The 18,816-nt window shown below is 37.5% G+C and overlaps 1 protein-coding gene across 1 annotated transcript; it reads right to left on the minus strand.

The window, feature by feature from the left end:
• Window positions 1–1,654: 1,654 nt before the first annotated feature.
• Window positions 1,655–5,293, minus strand: LOC131072575 (actin-7). Its single transcript, XM_058008762.2, has 5 exons — window positions 5,119–5,293; window positions 3,981–4,064; window positions 3,149–3,542; window positions 2,195–2,808; window positions 1,655–2,059 (listed from the first exon to the last, which is right to left on the minus strand). Exons 2-5 carry the CDS (start codon window positions 4,038–4,040, stop codon window positions 1,994–1,996), a joined length of 1,134 nt encoding a protein of 377 aa, XP_057864745.1. The 5' UTR covers window positions 4,041–4,064; window positions 5,119–5,293; the 3' UTR covers window positions 1,655–1,993.
• Between the last annotated feature and the right edge of the window lie 13,523 nt (window positions 5,294–18,816).

The raw sequence follows: 18,816 nt of genomic DNA on the forward strand, positions 1-18,816 counted from the left end.
ATTTCACTTAAGCTAAATTTAGAAAGCTAAACTTAGGAATATTAATAATTAATTTATTATTAATTATTAATTGCTTTTAGGGTTTCCCTTTTAGGTTTGATCTCTTTTTATAAGGATTGATCTCTTTTGTAAATTATTATCTGATTATCATTATTGAATTATTTTGCTCTAGGTTTTCAAAGCAATCTTTGTGTTTCGTGAATCTTCCATTGTCATGACAGGTTATTTGCATACCGAGATTCACTGAGTTCTGTGAAGTTGTACTCTACAACTTTTAGAATGTCTTCAAAAATTGACCCCTATTTAGATCATTTTCTGTTTTCAAAATCAATTTTATTTTTTTGAAAATACAAAATGGTCATATCAGGATCATTTGAATAGCCATTTCCTAGTTATTAGTAGCGGAGTCAGTTTCAGAAAATTACAGGAGTTGACCTGCCTAGGTTGTAGTTTTCACTGTACGATCGCTTATAACAAAATAAAAGTAGTACGGGAAGGAAATTATATCATTTAGAAAAGAACGAACATCATCCTGATTGCTTAACCACCTTGTTTATGATTATTCCTAACAGTGATACACTTCAAGGTAGCTCTGATATTCACTTAAGATCATAATGATGATTGTATTCATTTTACGAAATCCTGAGGAGTAAAATAATGGATGACCCTTTTCAAATAAAAGGTAAAAGTAAAGGTTGTTTTCTCTAGGACAGAGCCCATCCAATATCTGGTACACCTCTCTATGGTACTCTTTGTAGGGGTGAGAATATTTTCATTCTGCCTTTGTATAATTTTAAATGTTATACTCCTTGGCTGTCAACCTGCTGATTAAGCTAGGAAATAAATTGGTCCTTGCCAATCTATCTACACAAGAATATAAGACATGCCGAGACTCAATTTTATCATACTACATACACCTAATAGGAACTTGGGGAAGGCTTATATATACAGACATACACCAGAAATCCTCTTTGCAAAGTCATAATTCCTTTGGGGATTACCAAATTACTTTCAATCCATGGACATTCAAATGGGTAAGCTAGGTTACGAAAAATACTGGATTTAGGCACATGCTCTTCTGAGGTCAAGAAAGTTCCTAAGGAATGTGTGTTGGGGTTGATTCTGCAACTAAAAAAACCTCATGTCACTGGCAATGGCATACTTGGAAGGAATGTCAAGACATTGTATTTGGCCTGTTCATGTTGCTTACACTAGGACATTGTATTTGGCCTGTTCATGTTGCTTACACTAGGACATTGTATTTGGCATCCTATGCATGTTCTGTTAGGAAACTGACCTCAATCAGCATTGAGTTATAGATTATTATTTGATGAAATGTTGATAGAATTTTTTTTTGCATAATTAAATTTAAAAATATACCAAGTTATATTTTTCTCTTTAGCTATATTAAAATTTCTAAAATGCCTAGCCTTTGTAGCTAGCAATCTTCTTGATCTCTTGTCATCTTGATTCCAAAATGTCTCACATGAACAGCTAGGCTGTAGTGGGGTACGCAGAGACTAGCATTGAATTCAAGTATGCTTAAAACAAGTAGTTAAGCCTGGTAAACATTTGAGATAGCTTGAAAGCTGATTTGGAAAACATTTGAATATCTCATCCACTTACAAAAATAGTAATCATGCAGGAATCTCTCTTCTTGCTAAAAAAAATCTCCCACTTCATATAAAATTATGTCACGAGAAGAGATAATGAATACAGCTCAAAAGGGGACTAAAAGTAGAAAACTAGTAGGATTTAATGCAATCCAGCAGAAATAGCTTAAAATATTTCCCTCGATCCAAAACCAGGAAGACTCCAAGAACCAAAACTAACATAGGAAAGGTTCTGTCCAAAACTAACATAGGAAAGGTTCTGTTACAAATAGAAACGGAATTCCTCTCTTTACAATACTAATAATCCATCCATACTAAAATTACAGAGGTACACACTATGGCTTCTCATGGAGGATAAAAATCCCAAACATCCAGACCCTCTAGAAGCATTTCCTGTGAACAATTGATGGACCAGACTCTTCATACTCTGCCTTTGAAATCCACATCTGCAGTACACATGGTTGGATATCATTAGTTGAATAAAATAAAAATTAGTACTTTGCCAATCAAATCCGACACAAGGAATACAGTACATACACATCTAATAGACAAAATTTGGCAGCAAAAATAACATCAAATACCTGCTGGAAAGTACTCAGAGAAGCCAAAATAGATCCTCCAATCCAGACACTATATTTCCTTTCTGGAGGTGCCACAACCTTAATCTTCATACTAGTGGGAGCTAATGCAGTAATTTCCTTACTCATTCGATCTGCAATTCCAGGGAACATTGTGGACCCACCACTGAGCACGACATTCCCATACAAGTCTTTACGAATATCCACATCACACTTCATAATGGAATTGTATGTAGTCTCATGGATGCCAGCAGCTTCCATTCCTATTAAAGATGGCTGGAACAGGACCTCTGCACATCTGAACCTTTCTGCACCAATGGTGATCACCTGACCATCAGGAAGCTCATAGCTCTTTTCCAGTGAAGAGCTACTTTTTGCAGTCTCCAACTCCTTTTCATAATCAAGAGACACATAGGCCAATTTCTCCTTCATGTCACGGACAATTTCTCGCTCTGCTGTTGTGGTGAAAGTGTACCCACGTTCTGTAAGGATCTTCATCAGTGCATCAGTCAGGTCACGCCCTGCAAGGTCCAGTCTGAGGATGGCATGAGGCAGAGCATATCCCTCATAGATTGGGACAGTGTGTGTAACACCATCACCAGAATCTAGCACAATACCTGATAAGACAAACGCAAATCAGTCAATGAAAACAGCTAATCAAGAAAGAATATTCAATTCAGCCCACCAATATGTGGACATGAAGTTTAACAGATCCAAAATCAGGTCTCAAATAGGAAGGGCATTAGGGTATATTTTAGTAGTGTCTAATATTAGCCAATTTAACACGAAGAGATTCATCTCAATTTCTCTAAAGCTGCTTTTTTTTTTCTTAAGAATTTGTTTGGTGATTTGGCCAAACATAAATATTGGGATTCCCATACTAAAAAATTTCCCAAAGATTTCTGAAGTGTTCCTTAAAAATCAACCACAATGACATGGAAAGTTTAAAAAACATACCAGTTGTTCGTCCACTTGCATACAGAGAAAGCACTGCCTGAATTGCAATATACATGGCAGGCACATTGAAAGTCTCGAACATTATCTGTGTCATTTTCTCCCGATTTGCCTTGGGGTTAAGTGGTGCTTCAGTGAGAAGAACAGGATGCTCCTCTGGGGCGACTCGGAGCTCATTGAAGAATGTGTGATGCCAGATCTTTTCCATATCATCCCAATTGGTCACAATGCCATGCTCAATGGGGTATTTGAGAGTCAAAATACCCCTCTTGGACTGAGCTTCATCTCCAACATATGCATCCTTCTGCCCCATACCAACCATCACACCAGTATGCCTTGGTCTGCCAACAATACTGGGGTAAACAGCACGAGGGGCATCATCCCCTGCAAATCCAGCCTTACAAGAAACGGAATGCAGAAGATCAAGATACTTTCACTATAGCATCGTAGATTTCAAAAATTTGTAGAATGCTCTTTAGTCATTTCAGGACACCCTAGCTTAATCATATTGCCCAATCGCATGGTTACGAGTAGAACATTGCAATCTAACGCATTGCCATTGAATTAGGAAAGTAACAGTGATCCTAGAGATCAAAATACTTCCACAATAACATCATATATTTCAAAAAGTTCCGGATACTCATTTTCATTTCAACAAATCCTAGCTTTAAAATATTGATCAATTGTCAAAACTGGCACAATGTGAATGAATTAGGGAATTTATTAAAAGAGAAACCTAGATCAGAATCCACTATTGTGAAAATCATCAAATCAAGTATGGCGGGATACATTATAGGATTTCAATAGGTTATAGAAGCAATAAATAAATACCAACCTTAACCATTCCAGATCCATTGTCGCAGACAAGGGGTTGGATTTCATCAGTTTCAGCCATTCTTGGATCAAATGAAAAAGGCACCTGTCCATATACAGTAAATCACGCTCACCACAAATCTAACCCAAATAAGACTAATACATACAGACCTCAGTTCCTGATCAATCACATTCAATCCATGCCATCATAAAGATCAGATTCAATTTCACAAACACAAAAAGCATTCACCTGTATGATACAATTAGTAGACCCAAATTTAAAATGAAGCAATAAACCTTTTTCAGGCATTTTACAAAACATACAGTTTGAACTTTGAAGTCACTGATCACCTATAAGCCACCTTAACTGACTAAAACTGACAACAAACATTATAGTCAAACTGTATACAGACCCCAATTCCTATCCCATCTAACCGTATCCAGTCCATACAAACAAAAAATTTCCCACTCATTTCAGCACATATTTTAAATCCATATCCAAAATAGTATTAGAAATTCAGTCATTTCACAAGACATACAATCTGAAGAAATCTATTAGCTACAAAATAGATGATCTACATACAACTCAAATCTATACCCAAAAACATGACACTTTTTTGGAAGAATTTCACTTTACATACAAAATGAATAAACAGAGATCATCCACGATTCCACAGTGCACTTCCAATCCTCACCCAAGTTAGACTAGACTTACATGTATATCAAACTACTTACAGTCCTCAATAACTAACCCACCCATCTAATCCACATAATCACAAAGCTTAGACCCAATTCCACAATAGAAAAATTAAATCCATCCCAAAATCACATTGAATTTTTTCAGGAATTTCACCAAACAAAGAATGTGAAGAAATCGATCAGCTATAAGACATCTCAAATACTGATTGAATCTATACAATCAAACAAACAAATCATTAAAATCTATACTTGACAAAAACATACAGTCTGAAGAAATCTACCGGCTATAAGATGGATGATCTACCAATTTAGCTCAAATCTATACCCAATATCAAAATAACAACCAAAAAATCCAGGCATTTCCCTAAACAGACACCTTCAATCATCCATAACATGGAATTTCACCGATTTCACATTGAGTATACAAATGGGTGATCTGCAGAGATAATGTTTTTACTTGCCTCTCTTGGTTGTACTGCGTTTCTTCAAGAGTGGCAGAGCAGATGCTCCAAAGCAAGAAGAGAAAAGGAGGAGGAATTTTGAGATTGTGAAAGAGAGCATTTGGGAGGCAAGAAATAGGCGAGATAGTGGCCCTCAGAGTCACAATCCAGCTAACCCGCCAGCCAGAGACACCTCTAAAGTAGAGTACATTGTAGTTTGTATGTCTGTATCTTCAGCTCAAAAAAGTTGATGGAGTGCAGTTTAGTCAGAATTGGGCACACAAGAGTATTTTAAAATGGTTTAAAATTTGTTTAAAGAGTATTTTTAAAGCAAAATCCGTTAGAAGCTTTTTCAAAAAGAAACTTGGTGTTTTGATTTGCAAGGGACCACAGAAGAATTCCCTCCGTTCTAACGGTATAAACAACAAGCTTTTAAAAGCCATCAAGTCAAATATAATAGTGGCAAAACTGTACTGTCCCATGTTTCTAGCTTGATGATAGCTATGGTCGTTTGTATAGCATTTAACTTTTACCTTTTTATCTTTCTTTGGGGCCCTTTGCTCCACATGATCTTATAGTGGACTATCATTATTTCTTTTTAATCATTTTGTTCTAGGCATATTAGTTGGGCAATTTTTAGAATTATTTCTATCATTTGAAATCTTCCATTCCATTCCAATACCTACTCTCTTTCATGTTTTGAGTTTTGAGTAGGGAGGACTCATGAGAAGTATTGGTGTGAAATAATATTCATTTGTTCATGAAGGTACTGCAGGTAGTACTTGCACTAAAAACATTGGAGAGTAGAAGGTGTAAATTTTTAAGTCGTTTTATAGAAATTTAGTTCTTTTAATTTTCAAAAATTTCTAGTGATTTAGAAAGAGATAATTTTTTATATTATAATTTATTATTTTGATATTAATATATAAATTAGATGCATGTGGTTGGCATAAATTGTGGAATAGTTTAATTCTTTATTTAGTCTTTTTTTTTTTTCCAAATTCTTATAAAGGTGAAATTTGTCTACTAATGTCATTTCTTATTTAGTTGAGTGGAGTGTTTTGATATATAAATATAACAAATGACATAATCTTGTATAAAGTTGGGTCCCTTACACTATGTTTTTCATTAAAGATATAATAGAGGTTTTAAAAGGGCCTCCTCCCTATTTAGTAGTCAAGAATATAAAAACAACATGACTACATATGGTAGCCTAGTTGTAGCCAAAATAAAAAAAATATTTTCATTAGATGGGAGAAACAAAACAGTAGGACCATAACTAGAAAAAATATTAAAACATGAAATATAGATGTTTCCTAGAGATTAAACAAAGTTGCATTGTCCATTCATCCTAGTTGGTTTCCATAAATTCAGTATCGTCCTGCATAATTTATTTCACTTTTTAGCTTCTTGCTTTAGTGTTTGGACCTACATTTGCTTGGATCATACTAGGGTCAATTTTTTTGAATGGTTTTGTGTTGTTGGTTATATTTTGGATACATGTTCTACTATAGTCTACCACCTTTTGCAAGTTACTCTTGATGTTGAGAATTTCCTACATGTTTGTCACCCTGTTATCTTACTGAAATGTGGGGAATGGAGTCTTCACTAGCTTAAACATACAAACTAGGAATCATTTCCAATCTTCACATTCATTGGGGAACAATCAATTAAGCTCAACTTCAATCCCTAAGGAGAGATGGACACTAGTAATTAATTTTTCCCTTTTTGATTTGATATGATTGGAATGAGGAATGATGCAAAAACTAAGAAATTGACAAGATTCAACATAAATAGAAAGATTTAGAATAGAAAGTCAACTCAAAAGCATAGATCTAGAAATGAGACACAAAGAGGAACATGCCACTGAAATCTAACTCTCAAAATGTTGATCAAGTGTGTTAGGTGCCCTAGACCAGAAAGTGCTTCCATTAGCTAAAACTTTAGATTCTAGATTAGGATGCCCTATAGATCACTCCCTCCAAAATTAAGCCAAAAAGTGTCAATCACATGTGGAAATTGGCATAGACCAAGAGTTTTTGCATGTTCAAAATTTAGAATTGTATGTTTCAGTCTACTTTCTACAACTCTACAACTTTCAATTGTCGGATTTGTAATCTATACACAAAAAAAGAGGGGAAAAGTGTTGTGTTATATAGGGGCTTGCCTAAGTCAAACCTCAAGAATTAACATCCACTACAACAATGATGATTAGAAAAGAGAGCTTACCCGTGGTAGGGAAGAGGTTGAAAAACTTAAGAAAATGATGAATTGAAATGATATTACTGTAATGGTGAAAAATTAGGGTTTCCACCACAAGAATGATGAAAACTGCTTTTTTTTGCTTAGGGGCCATTCAAAAGAGGGTTGAATCCAATAGATTTAGTCACAAACCAACAAGGATAAGGACTAAAAATACTGATTAGATTCAAGGGATGAATTTGTTTGCCCTCTTTTGTGAGTTGAATTGTGGAAATTAGGGAAAAGTGTTAAAAATGAAGGTAAAAAACAAAAACAGTGAGCTACAATCATTGGATTGAGGCATGCATCTCAGTCTAAGAAATATGAGAAAATTCAGACTTGATCCCTGAAAGAACTCCTGAAATGTCAAGACCATGACAAAATTCGTCTTAGTCCTTCGAACTTTCTCACACCAAAGGGGGATCGATTCGTCTCTGTAAATAATGCTTATTCTGAAGATCATAGCTTTGTACCTGTTTCCTGCACACATAACGAAGGGGGAATAGGAGTTTGCCTAATTCAAACCCTGGTTGAGGAATCAACCTTCAATGAAATGTTGCAAATACTAAATTAAATAATGAAAGGATATACCTCAAATCTAAAATGACTGATAATGATGCTTTGCTTTTTGAATGTAATCACATATGTTGTATGAAATGACATGGACATAACAAAACCCTAATCAAACACATGCTTGCATATGAATTATGTAATGTTGCTCCACAATTGATGAATGAAGAATGCATCCTTGAAGACTTCTAGAAATGCTTGATGATGAATGCTTCAATGCTTGAATGATTAAGAATGCCTTGTAATTATAATTTTGCCCTTGTATCCTTGTATCATGATATCTAAATGAGATGGGAAAGCCTCCTTATATACTTGCTCGTCGAAAAACAAGTTAATTTTTTGACATAGGCTGACACGGGGCTAGGTTTCCCACTCAAATTTGAAAATGCCCAAAGGGTTCAAAATGGGGCCCAAATAGAAAGGACCAAGGTGCCACGCACTGGTCCTACCCCATTTTAGGGCCAAAACAACGAGGCCATGTGGTGTTTGAAGTGAAAGAAATGCCATATTTGCATGATGCAAGCATAATCAGGTCTTAATTAAGCATTAGGGTACAAACACTAAGGTGAGGGCCCCAAATGTGAACCAAATTGTAAGGGAGTACAATTTAGGACACTACAATTACCTTAAGCTTGATAATAGTGGTGATGCACTGCTCTTTGGATGAGACACTTCAAGAGTTCATGCAATAACATGATATGACAAGACATAAAAGAACAATCATGAACACACATTAATGTCAACATATTCTTTTATGTATTCTAGTGTTGCAGTTTGGTTGGTTGAGTTGGTTTAGCTTGTGTGTTGCAGATGAGGTGATGCAGATTAAAGGGTTTTTGGTATGGTGTCTATAGATGGTTCATTCCCATTTATAGAGGTTTGCATGATGTTTTGATCAAGCTTTGTGATCTTGTATTGAGGATGTTATTCAGTTGTTCGTGTTATTCAATATTCTGGTTTATGCTCCATATTGCTCTGGAATTGCTATATCTTTCATTGCAGATGTGTGGGATGTGTTTGGGACTTTGATGTGTGTCCTTAGTTCAATTGGTTCATGATTTGGATATCCACAAGCAAATCTTTCAGGTTGACAGTCAGTTGTGATGGTGTTCTTGAGCTCCGGTAGAGAGATGATGATGATTCTTGTAATTCTAATTTTTGTGGTTGTTGTGGTACAATTCACGTTGCTTGTGAATGTCTCTAGATCGTTTTCTATGTGTATTGATGGTCTGCATTGATTATTTGCATGTTATTGAAGATTTTCTTTGTCCAATGATGTTCTTCGTGTTATGTGACATTCTTGGTGGTTGTAGTGTGTGGCGAAAGATTGAGGTGCAATTGTTGGAGGTGTTGCGTGTTTGCGGTATTGATTTGGGTCCAGACTATGTCTTAGCTGACATCGTTTTGGTCCGCATGTATTGTTGTAGCGTGTGAGGTTATTATTTTATAATTTGTATTGAGGGTTTAGCCAACCTTGAAATCGAGGTTGAGGGTTTCTATAAATAAATGTAATAATCATGTAAAATGTATGTTTGTGTTCTATTTGTGAGTGTGTGATCGAGTAAGTGTGCGAACAAGTGATTTGATCTTTCGAAAGTGTGAAGGAGAGAAAAAGTGTTGCAGAGTAGACTGTGTGCTTAACCGAAATTGTACTCAGGTATATGGAGATGCTATTTTCACAGTTCATGTAATCCGAGTTGTTGTCTGAATTCTTTTGTAAGTTAGTGAGACTTCCTGCAAGGTAGTGAGCCTTCCCTTAAGGTTGTAGCCTTTCTGGGTTTCTTATTTTGAGCAGTGAGCTCTAGGCAGTGTGCTTGAATGCATGTGCATTCCCCATTGTAATATTTTCATTTACTCCTAACAGGGTATTATCTCATTGTGGGTAGGTTTCCACCGTGGTTTTTTCCTTAACCAGGTTTTCCATGTCAAAAATCTTGGTGATATTTGTTATTGATGTGGAGTTGTTACATGCTTTAACTGTTAATTATCAGATCTATTTTGTGGCTTAAGTTGCAGTGATTTTTTGTGCAAACCGATTCACCCCCTCCTCTCAGTTTGCTAGATTGTTGCCAACAACAATGGTATGTAGGTTGTTGTAGCTTGTTGCTCCATAATGGTCAAATTTGGAGACACTTTCTCAATAATGCTTTCTCTAGGATGTGATTAGAATATGATAGGATGAAAATGAATTAGAGAAGATTCTTTTATATAGGGTTCACAAGCTAGTTCCTATTTTATGCCAACTTCCAATGGTCATGTCAAAATATCTTGATCATACAGCAAATGGTGGGAACCAACACTCTGATAAATTTTATTTTAGGCCCTTTTAGAAGGAACTATGGCACTAGGTGCCCTAGTCCACTAGAACTATGGCACTAGGCGCCCTAGTCCATTAGAACATGAGAAAAGAAGGATGGTTGTAGAGTGCACAAATCCAAGACATAGGATTCAGTCACCAAATAAGCATATGACGATAGTTTGGTTGTGACAAGGTTAGAAATAGGCTTAGAATGAGCTATGAGATGGCACACTAAAGAAAGGGCCCAAAAATGAGTGTGAAATTATAAGGGGGCTATAATTTATTACACTACATTTATCCCCCACTTTAGTGGGAGTATGAACTTATGCTGATGCTCACGATAAAGTAGAAGGATAGACTAACAAGAGATAAGATGTCACTAAGTTTTAGGGAATGAGTCCCAAAGATTAGTATCTTAAGTCACACAACATCCAAGGAAGGACACACAAAAGACAAAATAAAGTAAAACAAAACAAAAGTGAAAAATGGCAAACAAAGGAGTTAGGACTAAAAACAAACCCTCCAAGTCAACTCATTGAAGAGACCTCAATAATTAAGATGTCTCAACTGCTAATATCATTCTCAAAATGTTATTGCAAGAGAACAATAGGTCTTATAGAAAGAGAAAGAGAACACACCAATTGATGAGACAAGAAACCATGATCCAACAACTAGCAAGGTATGTTATGTTATGGGTCTATGGGTAAGGAGAGATAAAAAGAGAGCATGGATTCCATTGGACAACAAGGTATATTATGTTGTGTGATCCATGTTAGAGAAGGGAGAGTCAGATAGATCTAGCAAAGTGTGTTATGCTAGTTGACTCACTCTAAGGAAGATTACAAAGAAAATTCAATGTTTGCTAAATAATCAAATTATAATTACAAAATTGGTGCTACAATGTGCACCAAACACAAATATTACAAAACAAAACCTTCGTTTGATAGGTAATCTGAAAATGCGACTGCAAAATGGGTGTTTAGATGTGCATCAAACACAAAGATTATAAAATAAAACCTCTTTTTGCTAGGTATTCTAAAAATGTGAGTGCAAAATGAGTGTTGTAGTGTGCACCAAACATAAGCAATGAAGAGGCTTTATATGCCCCCCTTAAGATGTCAACATATTACCATGTTGACATCTTAAGGAAGATAAAAATCACTTTAAGGATAAAACACCTTCAACGCCAAGGAGATATCCTTAATAAAAAATGCATGCATTCCAAGCTAGGAAGAAGATCCTTATAAAGAATACAATATTCAATCAAGGAAGAGGTAGTTGTGACAAAGACATCATACAACAAGTGTAAAGGGATCCTTATCAAAGATACATGAATATCAATGGGGGAGAAAAATATCTTTGCCTAAATATATCTACCTCCAAAAACAAGAGAGAAGACCTTTAATAAATATGTCATCTTCAACGCCAAGAAAGAGGAGGGAAGTCAATAATACACACCTTCCTTGTTACTGGAGAGGGATTTTTTAATGAAGGATTGCACACTTTCAACACCAAGGAGAGACTATTTATAAAAGACACATTTTCAAGCAAAGAAAAGGTCCTAATCAAGGATGCACACCTGCAAGCAAGGAGAAAATTCTCATGGAGGAACAATTCTATGCAATAAAGGATGTGTTGATGGTTAAGATACGATCTAGGAGAAAACTTTGAAGATTATTCTTCCCCCCCAACGCAGAGACAAGAATAATTAGGCTATGAATAGAAATGAGCCCCCAAAAGCTAATCTACTAGCGTCACATAGTGAGGAGCAACATAATAGGGTTAAGGAGTGCTAAAGTGTCAAATGAGAATCCAAAAAAATATGAATATCATTTGTTATAACTATTGAAGCATTATTAAAAATATTTGTAAGACATTACTTAAATGTTAGACAATTGGAGAGAGAGAGTGAGTATGCACATGATGATAGATACAAAATTAATACTAGCACTTGGTTTAGAATTAGGCCTACGTCTCATGAGAGGAAAACTAATCTTTTTATTGCTTATGAGTCTCCAAATTTTCTTTTTTGACAAAGAAGAATTTCTTTTCTCTCGTGAGAGGGAAGATTCGACTTTCGTGAAATAATTGGTAAGGTGCCTTCTCTAGTGTATTGGGATGTGGGTCCTATAGGGACCTTGATTCCTTATTTCATCCGTACAAGAACATGTCCACTATATCCTTGTTTAGAAATCATGTCAAAGCTACATTTGTAATTTATTTGTAAATGTGATGTAGAAAGACTTTCATTATATACCTCATTGAGATTTATAGTGTAAGTATATCTTAAAGGACCAAAGGGATGATTAGATGAAGAAGGATGGATCCTTATAAGAGGATTCACATCCTTACTAGCATAATTCATCTCCACTTGAGAGGTAAGAGAGTCCTTTTGAATTAATTCAATTTGTTGGGAAGAGTTGTTCTCATCATCTAATTTCTCATTTCTACTCAATGTAATGTTAGGTGACATATCATTAAGGAAATGAATAACATACTCTTGTCTCAAAACATGTTGATGGTTAAGATAAGCTCTAGAAGAAAAAAATGAGATCTAAGGTGAAATATGTGTTGAGAGTTTGATTGTCAATGTTTTAATCATGTCCTTCTTGTACCAAACTAACCTTATGGGAAGAGGATTAATAATTACTCTTTAATGTTGCATCTCCATTGGAGATATAATTGATAGAATTATTAACTATTTCCTCATGGATAAGGGATACTATAGGAGGGGTACAAGCATGATTCATCTCAACATCCTTTATAGAAGAATTATCAAAGGTACCACATGAAACATCCAACAAATCTTTTATGAAATCCAAACAATATATGAACATATTTAGAAATAGCATAATATAACAACATGAAATGTGTATGAAAGCCTTTAAAATTGAATTAAATATTGGAAACATATTTTAAATCTTCATTATGCAATACATTAAAATGCAATGAAACAATGCACACAACATGAAGTGAAATAAGTCACCTTTCATCACATGGTTTTGACAGATGTAACTAATTAGAAATGTAATTAAATATGAAAGTGAATACCAATCATATCGTGTAAGATCTATAGTGAAAATAAAATCTAAAAACTCTCAAAAAAAAATTATGCAAAATCTAAGAAGTGTCAGATTCACCAAAATGAAATGTTGGGGGAAAAAGAATGTTCACTAGCTTAAACATGCAAAATAGGAATAATTTCCAATCCTTATATACACTAGGGAACAATCAATTAGGCTCAACTTTAGTCCCTTAGAAAATATGGGAATTTGTGATTGATTGTTCCCTTTTTTATTTGATGTGATTGGATATGATAAATGATGTAAGAACTAGGAAATTGACAAGATTTAGAATAAACAAAAAGATACTAAACAAAGAGTCAACACAAAAGCACAAATCTAGAAATGCGATACAAAGAGGAACCTGTTATCACAAAATATTGCACCCTTGTTGAACTACCAACTCAACAACCTCGTGAAACATGGAAACAACCTTGAAGTGTGGGACCTTGCGCAAAGGGGGTGAATCTCCGGAGAAGGCCGACTTCCTTCTCAATCTAGGTGCAGGTGTTGAACCAACTCAACACTTCAAAACTTACTCATAAGCCTATCCTAATAGCTTGCAGAGGAAAAGGGAAGAGAGAAATGCTTAAAATGAAAGGAGGTGATGCACCAAGATAAGAGATGTTTCTCTCCCCACCCGAAATGGCACAAAGAATCAACTGAAATACCCAAGAGATGCACAAACTTCAGTTGCATGAGTGACTCCAATGCATGTATGGAGGTTAGAATTTGCTAAATGTCAAAGGGGAGAATATTTCCCACAAGTCACACTTAGAAATAGATTAACACAACATATATTTGAAAGAAAGTCACAACATACACCTATAATGAAGATAAGAACAAATACACAACATTCATAAGTTGAAGGAAGGAAAGAATGCTAATTTCGATTCATTCAAAGGCCAATGGCCAAACTTACAGTTGCAGAAATGCAAGATAAATACAAGAGAAGTGAAAGAGCATAGAATAGCTCAAGCCAACATGGAGAGAACCCTTTACAATGAGGCATAACAACCTTATATAGAAATATGGTCATAGAGGAGAGACCATTGGTTGAGGGAGAGAAGCCTTGACCCTTGTGTGTGCAAGGAAATATCAGTCAGGGAATGTAGGGGAGTGTATGCACCTGACATTGTGTACATGCAAGCAACCTGGCCATACCCTGAAAATGCAATCCTAAGAAGAAAGGCACTTCAAGAAGATGGATTGACTGACATTCCAAAGTCAGAGTATGCAAGCATGACATAAGTAACCACAATAATCATGGCTCTATACCTCTCTTGATGGAAATCTTGCAAAAACATTAAATGCACCCCTGTAGCTCCACAAAAGGTGTACAAGTCGCTAGAGTTTTCAGAGCATCTAAAGCTTTGAGTGTTGATCACGCCATCCAGAAGTGTTGCAAGCCAGAAGAAGTCAGAGGACTTCGGAAACTCGGGTTGCTGAACTAGGGAAGACTAAGGAAGGAACTTCAGAACCTCGGGGTTTCAGAGTCCTGGGAAAGAGAGAAAGAGACAAGGGAAGGAACCTCAGAACCTCAGGGTTCCGAAGTTCCAGAGAAGGGGAAGGAGACTAAGATAAAATAACTTCGAAACCTCGGGGTTTTGGAGTTTAGAAGAACTGGAGAGAAGGAAAGGAAGGAACTAGAAAAAAGGCAAGGGAACTTTGGAACCTCAGGGTTTCGTAGTTCCGGGGAACAAAAGAAGAGACAAGGAAAGGAAAAGGCTAAGGAAAGGAACTTAGGAACCTTGGGGTTTCGAAGAAAGAAAGGAAAAGGCCAGGAGGGAAATTTTGAACCACGGGGTTCTAGTTTTCGGGGAAGGGAAGGAGAGGTAGCAAGGAACTTTGGAACCTCGAGGTTTCAGAGTTTTGGGAAAAGAAAAGGGCAAGGGAAAGGAACTTTGGAACATCGGGGTTTCGGAGTTCCTGGAAAAGAAAAGGGAAAGGGAAAGGAACTTCGTAACCTCGAGGTTCTAGAGTTACGGGAAACTGAAAAAAGGGGCTAAGGAAGGAACTTCGGAACCTCGGGGTTTTGGAGTTCTAGGGAACTAGAGAGAAAAGGCAGCAAAGGAAGGAACTTCGGAACCTCAGGGCTCTGAAGTTCCAAGGAAGAGAGAAAAGGAAAGGAAAGGAAAATGCGAGACCTAGCAAAGGAACTTCGGAACCTCGGGGTTCCGGAGTTTCGGGAAAATAAAAGGACAAGGGAAAGGAACTTTGGAACCTCGGGGTTCTGGAGTTCTAGGAAAGAGGGAAAAAGGGGCTAAGGAAAGGGAGGAACTTCAGAACGTCAGGGTTACAAAGCTCCTAGAAGAAAAGAGAGAAGGTAAAGGTAAAGGAAAGGAAAAAGCCAAGGGAAGGAACTTCAGAACCTCGGGGTACTGGAGTTCTGGGGAAGGGAAGAAGGCAAGGAGGGAACTTCGGAACCTCAGGGTTCCGGAATTCCAAGGAAGGGAAGAAGAAGTTAAGGAAAAAACTTCCTCCAGACAAGACAACACTTCACAATTCTTAATTCCATTGCTTTTCTCCTTGATCAACTGGGGCATCGTCGGTCCATGGATCGTATCTCTGATTGGTTCTCATTGATGGACCAAGGGTGTCATAAAACGACGACCTTTTTTGGTGATTTTTGCAGGATTATTTCCTGCTAAGCATGAAGTCTAGAAGCCTTGAGCATCCATTGGGAACTAAGTCATTGAAAAGACCCAAAACATGTGTGCATCGTCACTTGGAGGGAAACTGGAAACTAGAGTGTACACCCTCTTAAGGAGGATGCGGAAGGTGCAAAAGCACTTATGAAAGTGATACAACCTCTAATTTACTATTTACATTGCTTTAAATGGAAAGGAAATTAAACAAAGCCATTATCTATTTTATCAAAATAGATGCCTTCCCAGCTTCTGATGCTCTTCATGTTTGTGGACAACCAGCCAGGAAAAGAAAAATGATAGGCACTCGACAAGCTGTCAGAATGCCTCCTAAAGCTTTAGAACAATAAAGTTCACCCATGTTTGAATGTTGTCCTCCTCAGGTGGATGGGTGAAAAGAACTTGGTCTCCTTGATGCTCAACTTTATGCTTAGAGGTAAGCATGACATGGGATGACCTACAGAGCTCAATCTGTGCCAGATGCCTGATTGGGAACCCTCTTGAAAATTCTAAGTTCGAGCAAAAAACATTGAACTCGCTATCTTGCTCAATTGCCTTGATATCTTGCTGGCTGGGGGGGCTGGCATTGATGACTCATCTAATTAAGTGAGAATCTCTTGTTATTGTTGCTCATGGAACTCCTCCAGTTGAGGAGACGATGATCAAATGTGGATGGATGAGCAAAAAACTTCCAACTCATCCTAGAATTGATCTTCATCAATCTCCTCCATGCTTTACTCCGTGCTTGGAAACGCCTCCACATCACAACAGTACTAATGATTATTGGGATAAGTATGAAGCTCCTCCCTTTGGAACATCGGTTCTATTGTGATGTTATGCATAGGTTGAAAGACACCCCTATGCATGTCAACCGTCTCATCCTCGAGGAAAAAAATGTGTCCATGCGTTCCCACTTCCAGCTCAGTCTCATGCTCATTTCACAACTCCTCAATGTACTTGACTTCCATTTGATGATGATTCAAGGCCTCATTAGTCATGGGCATGTCCTCTTCCTCATTCTTAAAGAAGAAAGGAATCTCATCAAATAAGAGGAATGAATCCTCTTCCTTGTTGTTATTGTGTGCCTGGATAGAGGTTCCCTGAGAGTGATTATCTTCAATTACCTCATGCAACAAGCTTGACAATGCACCCTCATGAGCGCGTGAGAGCTCATAAATGGTAGGCTGCAACTCCTCCTTCCCCCGCTCACTGGCACAATCAGCTCTCCATATGACAGGTCTGCCCTTGAAGAGATAAATAGTATCAGGACAAGAGGGCTAAGTGGGTGAAAATTTTTGCAAGGGAAGTTGAGGCATTTGGATTTCTTGCATAGGGGAAGACCCCTGAGGTGGGCGTCGCTGTGAGATAGTGTATTGGGAGCCTCAAAATTTTGGGATGTTGAATCTTGGAGGTTAAATCGAAGGCTTAGAGGGTGCCCCCTATCTGAAAATTGGAATTTCAAACGTGGGCACCTTAAGGGCAGACCCTTCTTCCTGCATGAGCTGCCTCTCTCGAGCTACTAGTTGACTAATTTGTTCCTCACAGACAACAACCTGTTCTGCAAGGAACTTCTTATGTCGTTGTTTCTATGCCTCTTCATGTTGTCACTGGAGTTGGGCTTGATGAGAAAGTTGAGCCTATCGTTGGTAGCTCTCTTGCTCCAGGTCGATGGCCTTGAGTTGCTCCTAGAAGCTTTGCATTATACTTTTGATTCTTAGGTATTCTAAACTTTTCATATTTTGATGTTTGCTGGGAGGATGTGGATGTTGAACAGGAGCAAAAGAGGCATCTTGGGGTAGTTGATAAACATATGATGGATGCCAAGAAGGTTGAGCATGGGTGGGTGGTTGGTAAGCACTAGAAAAGTACCCACCTGCTATTGAAGTGGAGCTTCTTGGGTCAAAACTAGGAGCAATCCTAGTTTGATGTTGTTGGCAAGGAGGCAGATAATAACTTGCATATTCATGAAATGGAAGGGGAAAAGGGTGTTGCTCATAATATCCTTCCATGATAGTAGCATAGAGAAGGCCAAAGCCTATTTAAAAGATGTTGCAAATAAGAGTAACAAGTCTTCTCTAACCAGAGAGATGGGCATATACCAGCAGGGTAGCCAAATTGATTGAACCATAGAGTCGCCAAGTGCTTGAAATGTGCCTCTTGAAGGTTGAGTGTACTGAAGAAAGCACCAATCTTCAGATTTGACAAAGAACTTGTCCCACTACAATTTGGAAACTACCTCTAGAAGACGCTTTTGGGCATGAAATCTGGAGTTGCAACAAGTCATGAACAAGCAGTGGACCTGTGGGCAGAGACTTCAGAACCTCGGGGTTTTGGAGTTGAGGACCTAGGCACTTTGGAACCTGGGGGTTCTGAGGTTTTGGACTTGTGAACTTTGGAACCTAGGGGTTCCGGAGTTTCGAAGTTGGTGACTTGGGAACCTGGGGGTTCCAGGTCCCAGAGTTAGGAACTTGGCATGAACAAGAACTGGACTTGTGAGCAAAGTCACCAAGTGCTTGAGAGATGACTACCTCTAAAGGTTGAGACACTAAGAACATCACTGAATCCTTAGCATGTGCATCAAAAGTAAGTCCCACTGGGCGTGCCAAAAACTGTTATCACAAAAGCTTGCACCCTTGTTGAGCTACCAACTCAACAACCTCGTGAAACATGGAAACAACCCCGAAGTGTGGGACCTTGTCAGGGGGGTTGAATCTTCGGAGAAGTTTGACTTCCTTCTCAATCCAGGTGCAGGTGCTGAACCAACTCAACACTTCAAAAATTACTCCTAAGCCTATCCTAATAGCTTGCAAAGGAAAAGGGAAGAGAGAAATGCTTAAAATGAAAGGAGGTGATGCACCAAGATAAGAGATGTTTCTCTCCCCACCTGAAATGACACAAA

Source organism: Cryptomeria japonica, chromosome 10, assembly GCF_030272615.1.
Source record: "Cryptomeria japonica chromosome 10, Sugi_1.0, whole genome shotgun sequence".
Taxonomy (NCBI): domain Eukaryota; kingdom Viridiplantae; phylum Streptophyta; class Pinopsida; order Cupressales; family Cupressaceae; genus Cryptomeria; species Cryptomeria japonica.